The 17,179-nt window shown below is 41.7% G+C and overlaps 1 protein-coding gene across 1 annotated transcript in view; it reads left to right on the forward strand.

Annotated features, from left to right (window-relative positions):
• The window catches only part of LOC311490547 (contactin-associated protein-like 4), a 96,779-nt gene that overhangs the window by 35,193 nt on the left and 44,407 nt on the right, over positions 1-17,179 (forward strand). Inside the window, exons 4-7 of the mRNA XM_084548091.1 lie at positions 1,105-1,252; positions 2,660-2,863; positions 16,080-16,255; positions 16,697-16,843. Coding sequence (XP_084404217.1) covers positions 1,105-1,252; positions 2,660-2,863; positions 16,080-16,255; positions 16,697-16,843 — 675 coding nt within the window. The remainder of the gene's footprint in view (positions 1-1,104; positions 1,253-2,659; positions 2,864-16,079; positions 16,256-16,696; positions 16,844-17,179) is intronic.

Here is a 17,179-nt window from a genome sequence, read left to right on the forward strand (position 1 = left end):
ATACGATCGTTTACTCACCCATATAACTTAGGTTTCATTTGGAGTTGTTCGGACGATATTTAGCTCCAGCGGAGTGCCGCGTATATCCATATAATGGGAGTGACTGGGGCACCGAAACGCAGCCTCTAAATAACGCATTATCTGCCGAAACTCGTTCATTTCACCAATATTTTGTTATGATACGCTAGTGCTATTCCCCGTTGAGACTGGAGTTACCGTTATCTATTCGCGGACGTGCAGCGGTTTGTTGTTCTTGGCCAGCTGTTCCTCTCTCTGCCTCCACATCCTCCGTTCAACGAGCTCCTCATCCGTATACTCTGGCTCAAAACAGTAAGGACGTCCATCATAAACAAAGTCGTCGTCCACAACCTCAGAATCGGAAAAACATTCAGCCATGTTGCAAAAAAACTAGCAGTAGCAAATTACAGGTAAACAAGCCGACCGTCGCGGGTGTGCGTGGCGCTCAGAGATGGCATCATCCATGTCAGAGGTTAGTAGGTCAATCTACAGACCCCTGGATGATGATAACAGGTAACTCCGGACTCAATGGGGAAAAGCACTAGAGTTTCATAACAAAATATTGGTGAAATGGACGAGTTTTGCGTTATTTAGAGGCTGCGTTTCAGTGCCCCAGTCACTCCCACTATATGGATATGCGCGTCCCTATATCGCATTTTATGCTAGGTTGTAAAAAACGGTAATTCCCCTTTAATACTAGAAATTAAAACATTAAAACTACAAAGAAACCCCTATGTGACTAAACTGCAATATATTCTTATCCTTCCGCCTCCACTATTTCTGAATATGTCAACAAACATGTCACAACTTTTGAACTCACAACTAATAATTTCCAGCTACAAGGTTGTGACTATCACGAGCGGGGATTGTTCACACGGACACTTCTCGTCAACACAGTGAACACAAACCCATTTCAAGGCAGCATACATACAACACAATATGTTTCTGTCTGAGTCACCCCCAACCGTGTTCACCACATCACTTTTCCATCAGAGTCCCTGCAAACACTTCATCTTCCTTTGCTGCGGCAACAAGCAGCCGAATGTCAAAAATGAAGCGCGCTAACATGTACTTCTGCTTTTGCAGGCATTTCCAGGTAACAGTAATGCTGACACCGTGGTCCAGTACAAACTGGAGCAGCCAGTGATAGCTCGCTTTCTTCGCTTGATCCCGCTCGACTGGAACCCCACTGGGAGGATTGGACTCAGACTGGAAATATACGGCTGTCGATACAGTAAGTCTGCTCTCAGGGTTTTAACTTCTGGGGCAGAAACAGACTCTTGTTCTCTGATACTTAATGTTTTCGACATCTTATTATTAGAACGTAAACTGGCTGGCTTAGGCTTTTAGCGTTCTCATTTTTAGAAGGTTTGTAGGAAATAAGGCGTCAGTGTGGAGGAATACAAAATGTTACATGGACGTTCAAGATCATAAATCAGTTGTTGCACTTTGGATTACATTATATAAAACACAATATTATAGTTCCTTGTTTACGTACAGTAGCTTTGTAGAAAACACAGAAGATTGTTGCCGCATGTATACATATAATACAGGTACGCAGTAGTTTCGCGGTTAAATAATTACATTTTAATGTCCCGTTTGTCCTTTTTATAGGCCTGTAGTTGCTGCTCTGTAGTCATTAGCCGAAACCTGGCTGTACGTTTTACTGTGGCGTTTGACGTTAAAGGAGAAAAATAAGCTGGAAAAATCAATACGTTACAAACGATAGAAATAACGACGTGCACTCGAAAATACTGTCTGTTTGTTAGATGCACCGTGAGTACATTGTTTTCATAATAGAGTGTGATAAGAATGGAATCGATGTGAACTGACACGACAAATGCCTCAACAATAAAATGCAAGCAATTCAACATTTGAAGTGACGGCAACAAACGCGGCACCTTGATTTAATGTGCCTCTTGTGACGTCCTTCTCTGTGACATTGATTTGTTTATTCACAGGGTCTATACACCGATCAGACATAACATTATGACCACCTGCCTAATATTGTGTAGGTCTCCTTTGTGCCTCCAAAACGGTTGTGACTCATCAGAGAATGGACAACATCCACACCAATGCCAGGTCCAAAAGTTTCCCAGCAGAACATTGTATTGTCACAAGATGGTCAATGTTATTTACTTCTCCTGCCAGTGGTCATAATGTTATACCTGATCGTTGTATGTTAGCCTTAAGACGTGCTTGTCTCTGAGTCACAACAGGTTTTTCATTTTAAAATCACGTTAATCTCACTGGCAAGTCTACACAATCTCATTATTTAGACATATGATAAAGACTTCTATAAGCTTTAAGCTAAATCAAAGAAGAAATTGGACGTCAGGGAATTAAACCTGTTTTTCTTATTAGCTATAGGCAGAAACAGAACCAAATCTGTCTGCCTAGAAATATGATTTTTGGTCACTGAGTCATATTGGTTAATTTTAACACACTCATGTTTAGTAACATGGCTGATCTCATTTTGTATTGACACTAGTTTCGACTTTACATAAATATTAAGCTTGTAAGTTATAGTGTCATTAGAAACTAGGCCACATCAGACTTTTTAGATGCAAGGAACTTTTCCTTCTCGCTGTTATGCAGTGTACAGAATAACGCTCCTCTGCTCCGCTGCTCTGTTCTGTAGCCTCTGATGTGGCCAACTTTGATGGCAGCAGCAGCCTGGTCTACAGGCTGAGTGTAAGGCCGAGCTGGACGGCGAAGGAGAGCATCGCTCTGAAGTTTAAAACCCTGAGGAATTCTGGGACGCTGCTCCATGCAGAGGGACAAGGAGATCACAGCCTCACTCTGGTGTTGGATAAAGGAAAGCTGCTGCTCTATCATCAACAAGGTAGGACACCGACCTCACAGTTGTGCAGACGTTAATTTATACTGGATCGTTATTGTCTTCCAAGATGAATCCGTGTCTATGATTGGTGAATTATTTAATCAGTTTGATCCATTTGCTTAAGAACGCAACCAGCCGGTTTCCATCAACAGGGTTGTGCAGGATCAAAACAAAGAAAGAAAACTCACAGTTAGAAAAGCTGAAATAAGCAACCGTTAGGAAAGTCAGGCGTCAGCAAAAGACGGGGAAACTGTCGCCAGGAGAAGTCATATAACATCGGAGGATCTGTGTCCCGACAGAGACGAGAAGCGTTCCATCATTTTAAAAGGTAACGCTACCATTCTACTGAGTATACAGAAAGACAAAAAAAATCTGCACTACCAAGCTGCTCGCAATAACATTTTGCTAACAAGCCTCTTGTGGTGGCGTTAGTTCACGCCCCATCAGCAGCTTCTGTGTCAGCCCTTTCAGTGAGTCTGTGATAAAAATCAAACCTGTAGCTGTATATATGGCTGTTAACGTTATTACGTGGCACATATGAGGGTAGCATAAGTGAATACAGCTCCTAGTACCAGTGTGCATCAGGACATATTGTAACGTTGAACCACGTTGACTGAGGAGGAAATCGAGTTATTCAAAAGTCAAACCGTTATGATTTATTTCAGTGGTGAATCGTGCATTTTCCACTTAGGTCTTCAGTGACCTCCAACTTCATTCAAAACACCTCTTAATACGATCGTTATGACGCCACTGCTATAGAAACCATCAAAAACATACGCAATAAAACAGGACGTTAGACGGGTATCTCTAATGGTATAGTGAGATGAATACCATTACTAAAGCAAGAAACTTACTCAGAACAATTCAAAAAGTCTCCTCTCACTCACTGCGGCCACTGCTGAGCTGCAGCTGTGCACCAGCACCGCATACATCAAATCCAGCAGAAGCATCAATGTCGACCCAATATAATGACAAAAATATACATAAAATATGTAAATATAATTCATTTTGCTCATCAGAACTTAAAAAACTATTTAGAGTTCTCTTCAGAGCCTGTCAATCAAGGTTAGCGCTCATAGTTGAAAGTTTCTCCGGCTGGTTTCCGGCTAGCTAGCTCCAGGTTTTGGTGGCCTTTTTACAACACCCAGCTTTTCCTTCAAAGTCCGCCATGAAAATGGCTTTCTAAGAAGATCTGCAACCAATTCAATACCCCCCCCCCATTTGTCTATAAAATTGTTATAAGTACACCTCTGCATAACATTATATCCTTAATAACCCCTTCATGCCTAGTGTTGCGAATTCGCGACGCACTGTTTCCGCTCAGACTGCAGCCGAAATAACGCATGTAATACTCCAATGTCGGTTTGTGCACATTCAAAAAATTCCTAGGAACCTTTTGCAAGCACTAGTTTCTCGTGGGACCGGTCGGAGTGGTAAGCAAAAATACAAATAATTAATTTCTTTATATAATTGAAAAATCAATTCAGGCGTTACGGTGTTAACATTAAAGAATAGCGCTAGTCAAGCGCTAAATACGCTTCGTCATATCTCCTCGTCTTAGCTTTCGGGAGACTTTTGGTTGTCTCATTATCACTGTCTCTCTCTGCCTTTCTTTTCATCCCTGTAAAATATTTTCCATGGTGATTCTTGAGGGTTTGTTCACTGCACTTCATATATCCCGCTCTATGCTGTGTGTGCGCATGCTCGCTGCAAAAAAAACAAAAAACAAAACATACACCATAGAGCCAATACTCCCTGCGCACACTCTGACAATGCGAGTGCCACTGCCACCTACTGTAGTGGATGTGCAATTACACTTTATTCTAGTACGGCAAAAAAAAAAAGCATGTTCCCCGGGGTGTGCCCCACTATTTGGCTTAAACGGAGTGGCTCTCTGACCCTCCAGTCAGAGGACACGAAAACACTGACGCTACCGCAGGCCACAGAGAAGGCCTAAGAATACGAATTTGAAATGTGACTAGTTAAAGGAACAGCTGCATTACAATGTATTTCAAGTTTCAGCCGCCTGCAGTTTTAATTGTAAAGGCCCAGGAACACATGATGGCTAAAATATGATTGGATAAAAGCTCTAATGCAAACTTTTACTCAATAGTGGCCACTATGACCACTAAGTGGTATTTACAGGATAAGTAAAATCGTATCGTACTGCTTGAATCAGTATTCAAGATTCAAGCAGTTTATTGTCATATGCGCAGTAAGGTTATACTGAGCAGTGATGATGAGATTATTACTTTGCGAGTTCCCTTCACACAACTAAAATAAACAACTAAACTAAACTAAAATGAAGGAAATAAACTTCAATCAGTGAATCAGCAGGCTGGCGGCCTGTGGATAGAAGCTGTGTTTCAGTCTGGCTGTAGCGTCTGCTTGATGCCAGGAGTGTGAACAGTGTTTTATATCAAGTCTGTTTCTATTAGTCTGCATTGCAAAGCGGCCAGGGGGCATGCATGGTAAAACTGTTGAAAATTTGATCCATGACTTTTCTAAAACACAGTCCAACACTCTAGATTACTCTGCAATAGTACTGTCTGGCATAAGATTTCCAACGTGGGCTAAAATATGCTACCACGAGCTACTACATCAAACTTGAACTTTATTTGACTGCCTATGAATCACACTTTGGGTGAATGAGGAATCTTGCACAAGCTTGGTAACTGCTTTCCTTGCTCACTCAGTAGACATTTGAAATCTCACTGTCACAAAGGAAATCTTGATTAAATGCCAAACTAGATCTGTCTGGCTTTAGCACGCCTATCTTAGATTGCTAAACACGGTGTTTCGATCCATCCTCGTTCATTACTTCTCCTTGATATCTAATGATATAATCAGATATTTGTATAATTACGACTCTTAGAAGCACTTTCGGTGTTAGGTGTAAATGTGGTTGAGGGGTCTTATTTCCTATGTTTGAATGAAATTTAGTTTTCTGAATTTCATCAGACACGATCTTACAAGTTTCAGAGCAGAAAACGGCAGTATTTGACTTCCTGAGGACAGGAACGGAAGAACCTGTGCTGTAGGCTTGATGGAACTTTGGATATTTGAGTTTAATTAAGTATTTTGGCTGTTCTTCGGGGTAACTTTGCTAACAAACTCTGCTGCTCTTTCTGTCTGTTCGTTCATTGTTCATTGCTCTGAGTAAATGTCAGCTAAATGCTCACACCGTGCTAAATTATTATACGCTCACTCAGGCTCCTGAGCTTTCAGCATCCCGCCGCCTCTATATATGGAATTTAATATCTAACACATTTTGTCCCTATAATGAAATGGAGCAAGCTCCAAGTTAGTCTCCATCCATCTGCTGGTTCGCTTGCGTGTTTGTCAGATGTGACTTTCTGAGATACCACTGATCCAATTTTGAGAAAACTCAGGGGAATGCGTCTTCTTCTTCTACACGTGCCAATTATCTCATTACAGTGTTTATTTGTTTATCCATATGTCTCAAGCAGTGTTTCAGCCAAAACTCATTGGATTTTGAAGAAATGTGAGGAGTCGGTAGATGACATCATTGCATGCATGAAGTTGCGTGTTTATACAATAGTGTTGATTGGCTGTGAATGAGGAAGTGTAATTGCAGAAAACGTACTCGGTTGTCGTTTTAGTTTTTTCTCAGACTCGGCTCAGAGCCGTTCCCTCCAATCTGGTGCATCTCTCAGTTTTTCCCTTTCAGCTTGCTGTCCTCCCTCAGATTCTATCTCTTTTAATCTATGATGAATGCTAGCAACATGTGTTAAGGATGAACTCTGAGGAGCTCAGCGGGCTAGTGCAGCATAACGCGATCCATGGCCTCCTCCTGCACAGACCGGAGCATGGCAGAGACTATGGGATGAAGTGTGTGTGCTTGTGTGCGTGTGTATATAAATATATGTATATATGTGTGTGTGTGTGTGTGTGTGTGTGTGTGTGTGAGGTTAAACATGAGGTGTTGTCGGGCTGCCAGGCCATCGTATTACAACCATATGGCAAACCTCCCATCAACCATGCCATCTGGCTGGAGGAGAACTATACCGCTCTGCTCAACAACCGTTCCTTTCTTTCATTTGGGGCTGAATATTTATCTATTCATTTGATACCAATACTTGTACGGGAATATATTACTTTTCCACATAAGAAAACGGATATGTTTGTCTTAAATTAAGTCTAACTAAATCATATACATTTTGTTTTTTAATTTAAGATTGTGTGGTTGTATTTATGACAGGGCATCAATTCCTTCCAAAGTTAACTTGTCTTTGAGATTTTTTTTAGTGCCCAGTTTAATATACAGTATATATACTATCTATTTTAAGTCCTTCATTGATCCAACCTTTGGAAATTCATTCTCTGCATTTAACCCGTCCATTCGTCCACACAGCAGTGTGTGCACAGACAGCAGTGGGCTTTCACGTATGCAGTGCATGTTAAATAATTAGACTTATGCACGGTTTATACTTGTTATAGCTGCAGCGGTAAGGCTCTTTTAGAGTACTGCGGGACATAAACGCTGTAACTTATGCACATAGCCAACGCTGGTGCGAGTCATTTATACCTGTGCGCCACCCAAACGTCAGTCGGCGTTGTGTGTTTTTTGACAATCTGGTTAATTTTTGTTTCTACTTCCTGCTTCACTTTCAACAATGCCGACTGAAACTTTTGCCGAAATTTTGCCGAAGACTAGTCCTGCAAATGTTCTGTATCTCCAAACCTCCTCAGTTAACCCTTCCTCTATGTGTTCCACGTTTATTGATCGAAAATTGCGGAGAAGCAGCTGGAAATGCTAAAGCGGAAACACGCTGCTACCAAGTGGACCAATCACAGCACTTGCGGTCTGCATATGTACCACACTTAAAGTCCGTTACGTACTCCGCCAGAAGCAAGAATTTTTCCTGGGTCGAAATCGGCAAATGGTGCGTGACTAAAGCTTAGCCTTAGACTTGGATAGATTTTATTGATCCTCAAGTGAAATGGCTTGGTCACATTAGCACAGCTGCACGTAAAACAAAAAGAACACGAAAAAAAACACTGTAAAATAGGTCTAAAATCGTTAAAAATAAAATTGTATAAGCAAAAATATATGTACAAATGCATATGTACGAATCTACAAGAAATAGAAATGGAAGTATATATACACTACATACATTAATAGGACTAGTGGAACCAGGTGGCAAAGTGGGTGAGACATGGTATTCAGATGACTATCCTATCCGCCTGGTGACGATGACCTGTTTGCATGGATGAGGGAAAAATTCAAAGACAGATTAGTATAGACCGGGGTAAGAGAACTGGTGTCTCACGTGGTAGATGTATTACAGCAAACAATGTGAGAGACACTGTGGGACCTAGTAACGACTGGCAAGGAGATCGATCAGATTTAGCCTAAGTACGTTCCCCATACTTTCACCTCATTTCATTCTGTGTAAATGTGGAGCGATGGAGGAGTGTGACCGTCATCACAGAGTTTTACCTGAGTTTATTTCTGCTGCAGTGGGAGGGAATTAAAATTCAGCACATGCAGACATTTCTTGGCATGATTGGTGGTTTGAAAAAGACATTTAGCCATGGCTCTATGTATTTGTGCACTCCACCGTTTGAATGCCACTCGCTTGCAAGTGTGGTTAAGCCACTTATTAAACTGCCAGCAGTTTTAGCATGGGAAGCAGTTTGTGGACACTTGTGAAATGTTTATCCGTTCATACACCATAATAACAACATGTCAAGAGCTGAGTATTTTGCATTGCAGTTTAATATTAATGTTGTGGAGGGTGTCTTTCATTTAGATGGTTCAGTGTGTGACCACAGGTGCACAAAGATCCCAGATTCCCACAGGTATTTTTCATAGTTTGTAGTTTATACATTTCTCCGATTGTTTCAATCCGCCTCAGCCTCCCTCCCTCTGTCCCTTTTCTACGTTCTTATAATAACAACAGGATATTGTCCTCTTCCAGTTGGGTTGGAAGAGTATTATTTCCCCGGTGGTATTGGTATCTGTCAGCTGTAGAGAGGTGTCATCTGCAAAAGCCATCAGTCCGACATCGGCTCGCTGAGTGACGCCCGTCACATTTACCTGCTAGACGCGGGCTGATAGTCAACAACATGCTCAAAGAGCTCTGGTCGCAGAGAATGAAAATAAACACCGGTTGTTGTTGTCACAGAGCTGAGATTAGATTGAGCCAAGATAATCTGGTGATATCAGCCAACGCTGGAACAAAAACATCCTCAGCCTCATTCACAGAGTTGACAATGCATGATTCTTTGTCTCGCTCTCATTGTTTCCCTCACTGCCTGCCTGCTATTCCTTCTTTTTTTTTTTTTTACTTTTCTACTGTCCTCTCCTTCACAGTTGTTATTTATCACGCCCTATTCATGTGTCGCCCCGATTCTGCCCCTTCTAGATTTTTCTCAGAGGTGATCATTTACCTTTTCCAATTGCATGCTCTTTGTCTTTCCCTCTTTCACAAAACTCCCTCCCTCCGACTCCCAGGAGTTTGCAGTCTGCAGTGTAATTTGGATCAATAGCTTGGAGCAACCACCCTGAGCCACAGCATGCTCCCCACAGTCAGCTGCTGGAAGGGAGAACAGGAGAGTAGAAGAAAGGAGATGAGAGGAGAACTAACGGAGCAAAGATAACACTCTGTTAGTTAGACTTATTATCTCCATAGGAGAGTGTTACAGACTCTCTCAGGCTCTTCAAACTTATCTCTCCCGTTTGGCAACCTGATCCCATTGGTCCCGGTCCTCCCTTTAACAGTGATGCATGTCACATCACGAGGAAAACAAGCTGGCTGAGACTCAGAGGAGCTAAAGATGGCTAATGATGGCTGACACCGAGCATCAGGGACATGTATAGCCACAAACACACAAACATAGAGAGCTCAGCCAGAGGAGATGTGCTTTTGTTAGTCCGTGAGTAACACCCATTAGAGTCAATTAATGGTTGAATGAAAACAGAAAAAACTGACATTACATACAGAGCAATGTGACGTTAGGAGACAAGAGACGGACAAACAAACAAACAAACGTAGGAAGACAGTTACACCCTGTCTGTCCGCCTGTGGCTGTCCATGTGAGTTGGAATAAATTGCCTGGCTCATTAAGATTTATGTCCGCTATCCAAAACCATCTCATTTCCTCCATGCTTTACATTTATCAAAATGTCAGTTCGCTATAATGTGGCCTGCTGCTTCATAATTCAGTTCAATTCTGAACTGTCACCGGGAAGCTGTTATACACAGTAGTAAATGCACTGAGGGCTACTGCGTCCCGCTCCACTGAGTTCTGGACGAATTCTGGTGTTAAGCATTGCTGACTAAATTAGGATGGCATCAGAGAAGCGTGCAGGGCAAGCTGCATGTTAAGTGAAAGACTTTCTTTTCTCTGTGTTCTCAGTATTAAGGCCATGCTGGGCTCGCTGTCTGGTCGTTGGCTATGTTTTAAAGCAATAAAAGACTGAATATTTCAGATTGTAACAGAAATAAAACATCACCGCAATCAGGTTTGTGTTCATTGCACACAGCGACAATAGCTACAACGAGATCTTGCCCCGGGCATCCAAACGGTGCTGTTGAAATGAGATGAATATCTTTGTTGTGCCAGTTGGCAGAGAGTATATAAGACTATGAACTGTGGTGATTACTGTTGCATTTGCTTACTCGATTTCATTTTGTCCGGGGTGATTTACAGCGGGCCTCCAGGAGTTTCTGTTGTAAACAGTCTTTCAGAGGAGCCTGAAACTGCAAAGATAGCCCCACTTCACTCTTGCTGTACTGCACTCCCCCGATGTGTAATAGGTTGCTAATACCGTCTGTGCAGCAACAGTACACTGTCTCTAAATAAATACATCATAAGCTGCACACAGAGCTAATTGTGAAAAGGCAAATGCAAAGGAGAGAAGAGGGATTACACATAAATCAGGGACATTATGTATACACATCAGCAGTGCATTAAAAACTCAATTGTAAATTGTAAGAGTTTACTCACATTTGGTAATTGCCTCTTGATTTATTTGCTCATTGTAACATATATTATGTTAAATTAATGGTTAGAAAGGGGAAAAAAAGGGTTGATTTCTTTACAGGATGAATCCGAAATGTGTCTACAATTTACCTCCCCTCCATTAATTCAGGGAGCATCTCCACTGACCACACAGTTTGTAATACAAAATTCGGGCGGCACAGTGGCGAGGTGGTTAGCACTGAAGCACTGAAGGTCCCGGGTTCGAATCCATGGGCCGACTGGGCCTTTCTGTGTGGAGTTTGCATGTTCTCCCTGTGTCTGTGTGGGTTCTCTCCAGGTACTCCGGCTTCCTCCCACCATCCAAAGACATGCTGGTTAGGTTAAATGGTGATTCTAAATTGGCCGTAGGTGTGCGTGTGAGTGTGAATGGTTGTCTGTCTCTCTGTGTTAGCCCTGCGATGGACTGGCGACCTGCGATGGACTGGCGACCTGTCCAGGGTGTACCCGCCTCTCGCCCGATGACAGCTGGGATAGGCTCCAGCAGACCCCGCGACCCTTAACAGGAATAAGCGGGTACAGAAGATGAATGAATGAATGAATAATGGTCGGAGCTCATTCCTGGTACTCCTAGACCTGAGCTCAGTCTTTGATACGATAGATCATGGCTTTCGTTTAAACATGCTGAGGTACTGGGGCCGTCTTTGACTGGTTTTCATCATATTTATTATATAGAACGTTTTATGTTACTGTGAGTAATTTTAAATCATCTGTGTGTGTATAATATGAAATATGGTGTTCCTCAGGGGTCGGTTTTAGGACCAGTTTTATTTTCCTTTGGGAGACCTCATTCGCAGACATGGTGTCTCCTTCCACTTTTATGCGGACGATACCCAGATCTACCTACCTCTTAACTCATCAGACATGGAAACCTTGAGTTCATTACACAACGGCATCAAAAACTGGATGAACAACAACTTCCTGCAGTTAAACTCAAAACGGAAATGTTTATTATTGGACCTCAACAGCTGCCAAAGCAAGTTCTACCCTTAGCTGGTTCCTTGGTGTCTGGATTGATTCTGACATAAGTTTTGAGTGCCACATTACCAAGAAAATTCAAATTTGTTTTTACCATCTGAGGAACATTTCCAAGATCTGGCCCATTTTATCTTTTAAAGACACGAAGACTGCTTTGCATGTTTTTGTTTCATCACGTCTGGAACAACCTTTTCACCTACTTAAACACTAGTGCAATTTCACGACTCCAGACAGTCCAAAATTCAGCTGCCAGACTTTTAACCAAAAAAGGGATCACATCATTCCAGGTTTAGCAGATCTCCACTGGCTCCCAGTATTACTGATTACTTTTAAAGCTCTTCATGGCTGTGCCGGGGGGCCCGGCTGAAAACAAAAGGTGACACGGCGTTCGCAGTCAGGGCTCCACGGCTGTGAAATGATTTGCCTGAGGAAATCAGATCGGCTGACTCTGTGAACTCTTTTAAATCTCTCCTAGAGTCTTTTCTGGTTTTACTTGAGTTTTAATTAAGTTTTTATCTTTATATTGTTGTGTTTTATCGTTTTTTCTTTTAATTGTTCTGTGTTTTTTTTTTTTACTTGATTTTATATACCTGTTTTTAAAACTGCAAATTAGTTTTTTGATGTTTTTGTGAAGCATTTTGAAATGCTGTTTTGAAAAGTGCCGTACAAATAAAGATCATTATTATTATAATTGCAATACTTTAATCAGTGCCCAGTCACTAATGTGTTGCATCCTTCTTGCCAAACTCAATTCTTATCAGAATATCAGTCTGGTAACACAATTTGGATTTGATTGTAGTGTGTGTTTCAGCCAATACAGAAAAATGAACCTCTGCATTGAATGGACAAGTCCTACAACGAATAAGAGCCATTTTGATATAAACAAATTCAACTCCCAATGCTCCAAGTGTACGACTATGTCGCTGTTGCTCTTCTGACCATCCGTCTATATGTACTCCAGCCACATGTTTTAAACCTCACATACTTTAATTTAAGTGGGCAGCACTGACATCTTACCATAAATATCTTTGTGTGTGTTTTTCCTCCACTATGTTTTATTGTAATAAACTCTAACTGTGACTAAAGCTGACAGTGGTTTAGTGAAAGAACATTACTTTTGCTGTCTGGCTGTATTTCAAATCCTGAAACAATTATGAGATTGTATCTCCTGATAAGACCTGTCACTGTCGTCCTTCATAAAGAGATTTAGAGCTTGAGCAAAGCACCTTAATGGAATGGCAGACAGAATATGATTAGGTGATATTGCCTCGGGGAGCCGTCTGGGACACTAGACTCCTGCGAAGCTGAAAACCAGCGTTCAGTGCACAGCCCTCACCTCAAAGACAAGAACGTCCAATATCAGTCCATTCAGTCTGTCGATCAGTTAGTGCAGTGTAAGACAGATGTGTTACTTCGATTTAAACAATAAAGACGGTGGCAGGTTGGGGTGCTCTCAAGCCGAACCTGCTTTCTCTCAACTTCCTCATAAGCATGCAGGCAAGAGAACTGGAATTAAGGAAATTGAGACTGACACAGAGTGAATGGGGGAGAGGAACGTTTCATGAAGGGAAGTTAAATGAGCCGATTATTTCCCTTGGATTTCTGGCATTGATTTCTCCCTCTCTGTTTCCACTTATTTAAGCTGTAACTGAGTTTCTCGACACATTAAATGGCCTAAATTGTCAAAGGAATAGTTATACATTATACACTACTGTACTACTGTCATGTCTGAGCTAGGAGGTAGTTGGTTTAGCTTAGCATAAAGACTAAGCTAAAGACTGGAAGGGTGGAACTAGACCTCAACTTGCAGAACAGACTAACTGTTTTTGCCCTTGTTTCAGTTTCTTTACTCTTAACTAAGCTAATTACCTCCAGACATGTATTACTTTAACCTTGGTGAAATCTTGGACACTTAAGACTTAGACAGACTTTATTCATCCACAAGGGAAATTGCTTGGTCACAGTAGCTCAGTTGCACATAAAAACACTCTTGAGAACCACAAGTTAAAATAAAAATCTCAAGGTTCAAGGATCAAGGTTCATTATTTGGCCATTTGTGCATAAACCAACAGTCCAGGCACATTGGAAATCTTGTGCAGGGCTCTCAGAGTCAACAGTTTAGTTAAAAAGAAGTATAAAATATAGAAATCACTATACAACAAAAATATAAATACAAAATATAGAAACAATATACAACTGTAATATTACAATATAAGAAGTATGAAGGCGTTATGCAGAAGGTGATGGTGTTTACACATTTTTAGCTTCAGGTACTAAACACAGGAGAGGGCAATGTTGGTGACAGAGTAATAAATAATAATAAATAGATAGACTGGTTCTAGGAATGTGAGGTGGGGGAGGGGTGAGGGGGAGAGCAGGAGAGAGAGCGAGAGCAGGAGAGAGGGAGAGAGAGAGTATTGGGAATATTGCACTGATGGACTATTGCACATTTATCGGAGAACTACGGAACAAATTGCACATTGTACAGAGATAATATTAAGTCAACTAATAAAATAAAATAAAATAAAATATAAGTAAAAATATAGAAAAATAAAATAAAAACTAAAATATGAATAAAATAAATAAAAACCAAAATGAAATATAAGCAAAAATGTACAAAATTAGCATATAAAAAATTTACAAGAAGGAGAGACAGAAGTACATATAATACACATAGGAAGTATTAATAAGGTGCAATAGTGTCTATTAACATAAATAATATGGAGTTATCTGTTACAGGAAGGTGAGTTGTTGTACAGCTGGACTGAGTATGGTATGAATGATGTTCTGTAGCGTTCACTGTGGGAGCTGAGCTGAATCAGTCTGTTGGAGAATGAGCTCCGCTGCCCCTCTATAGGCCAGTGTAGTGAGTTGGACGGATTGTCTATGTTGGAGAGCAGTTTGTCCAGCGTCCTCCTGTCCCTCACTGACACAAATGTCTCCAACTCACTGCCGATGACATGTCCATCCTTTTAGATCAATTTGTACATCCTCCTGATGTCCGTTTTTCATGGTACTGCCCCGTCCAACAAACCACAGCAAAGTACAGGGCGCTTGAAACAGGCTGGTAGAAAGTCTCCAGCATCTTGTTGCATACATTAAAAGACCTGAGCTTCCTCAGGAAGTACAGTCTACTCAGGCCCTTCTTGTACATAGCATCGCTGTTGTCCCTCCAGTCCAGTCTGCTGTTCACATGGACTCCCAGGTATTTGTAGTGGTCCACTACTTCCACCTCCCGGGCCATGGATGGTGATGGGCTCCACTCGTGCCCTTTTCCTCCTGAAGTTAATAACCAGCTCCTTGTTCTTGTCCACATTCAGGAGTAAATGGTTAAACTGGGACGACTCTACAAAGAAACGACTCAGATAACTCAGGAACAAACGTATTTCATATGCTCAGAATCTGATGCTCATCTTGGTCCGCTGTAACCCACTCGTTGGAGCAGTCACTTACTGCATGTCGTACCTTCTCTGTCGCCCCATGACTTCCTGTCTCCAAAAAGGCCAAAAAAACAACTGTAATAGAATACTCAGCTCATCTGGTCCATCATGGCGGTTTGGGTGTTGGTTAATCAGCTTTGAATGATGCCTCATTAGTAAGCAACTGCCGTCTGATTTTGATTGGAAATCAAAACCAGACACATAAACACATTTATCTATCCATCTATCCATCTATCTAGAAGAAAATGAAAGACTCTGTGTTTTTTCTTTCCTTCCGTTGTAGCTCGTCCTGTCAGCAGCACCGTCTTTTCTCTCCCCCAACGCGTTATGAGTTTCATAAAATGGATCCACCAGTTTACACCTGCGGGTGTTGAATCTGCCGTTAATTATGTCCTGCTATCATTTTGCTGCATCATCATTTACCGCGCGGCTGTCCTCCTCCCTTTCAGCATACAGATATGTTTTCCCTAATGAGAAAGTAGGTGGGTGACCTCAGTGACCTGCTCCTTGTTTGAAACAAAGATGAATATATTCCACTCAAGCTGCAGATGAAACACAAACCTCCCTTTAGGTGATCTTGCTGCCAGAAATGTGAGGCATTGACTGGTTTCTTTAACTATGTCTATCCTTGTTAATAATGTTTATGGAGGGGAACCCACAGGATGTTGACCTTGACCAGTTTTTGATGTAATACACATAAAAAATAATAAAAAATAAAAGATCCTGAGCAGGAAATGCACATTTAAAAAAATGCACTGCAACTTTCTTTTGTTCCTCTCTCCATGTGGCAGGTGTGAGTTCACCCTCTGGAGGTCAGCTTCTCGTTTCCCTGGGCAGTCTGCTCGATGACCAGCACTGGCACCGTGTAAAACTGGAGCGGCTCAGCACTCACCTCAACCTCACCGTGGATAAAAACACCCAGCAGGTCAACACACCAGCTGAGCTAAGCCACTGGCACATTCACACGGTGAGAAGAAGAAAAAAACCACACAGAATCTTTTGAGCATCAAACGCCCGAAGACATGTTTGAAGTTTGATGCCTTACAGAATGCATCACGGCCAGTTATGGTCTCTGCCTTGGTTGGGTTGGATGATGAAGCAAATCCTGCAGTGCAGTCCTCCTGCTTGATTGCATTAATTTTCCAAGAAAATGAACAAGGCAGGAGGTGGTGAGGCTCCGTGCCAAACCTGCTCATGCACTTACTAACAAGCTTGAAAGGCTTCTGCACTGACACTCGGGCTGATGTTGTGCATTTCAGCCCTGCAAGCTTTGATATACAGAACGAATGAAGAGAAGATGTTTCTATGTATGTTTCAAAAGCAGCATGCTCTGTTAAAGACGGTTATTTGCGCAGTGGTTTTAACTGCACTGTGTGTGTGTGTGTCTGTGTGTTGACTCTTTGTGCAGCTGAGTGTGGCAGCTGTTCAGAGCCATGGACTGCAGAAACCCATCCTGTCCAACAGGAACTTTCATGGCTGCCTGGAAAACCTGCTGTACAGTGACCTCAACCTGATAGGCCTGGCTAAACAGAGCAGCCCCCAGGTCACTGCGGTGGTAAGTTACTGCGTGTCAGCATTTTTGGAACGGCATTATGGTAATCCACCATTCAGAGTTTATCAGGAGGACAAATAGGTGACTGTGGGGATTCGTTGGTTGGAGAGTACGTACCTTGGGATCAGGTGACCTTGGGATACAAGAGCAGAAACGCTGCAGTATTAGTACAAATGCAGTATCTCAGAGCTATCAATAGTTTCTAGTTGTAAAGTAATACTGTAAATCATTGTAGCTTGAAAGATTTTAGAAATGTAAAAACAAAAAAACACAAAAAATCAATGTGATATTTGATGCTTTTCCTTTCTTTACAGTCACATAGATTTATTTTGTGAGCAG

The sequence above is a fragment of the Chelon labrosus genome (genome assembly GCF_963514085.1).
Source record: "Chelon labrosus genome assembly, chromosome: 7".
Classification (NCBI taxonomy): Eukaryota; Metazoa; Chordata; class Actinopteri; order Mugiliformes; family Mugilidae; genus Chelon; species Chelon labrosus.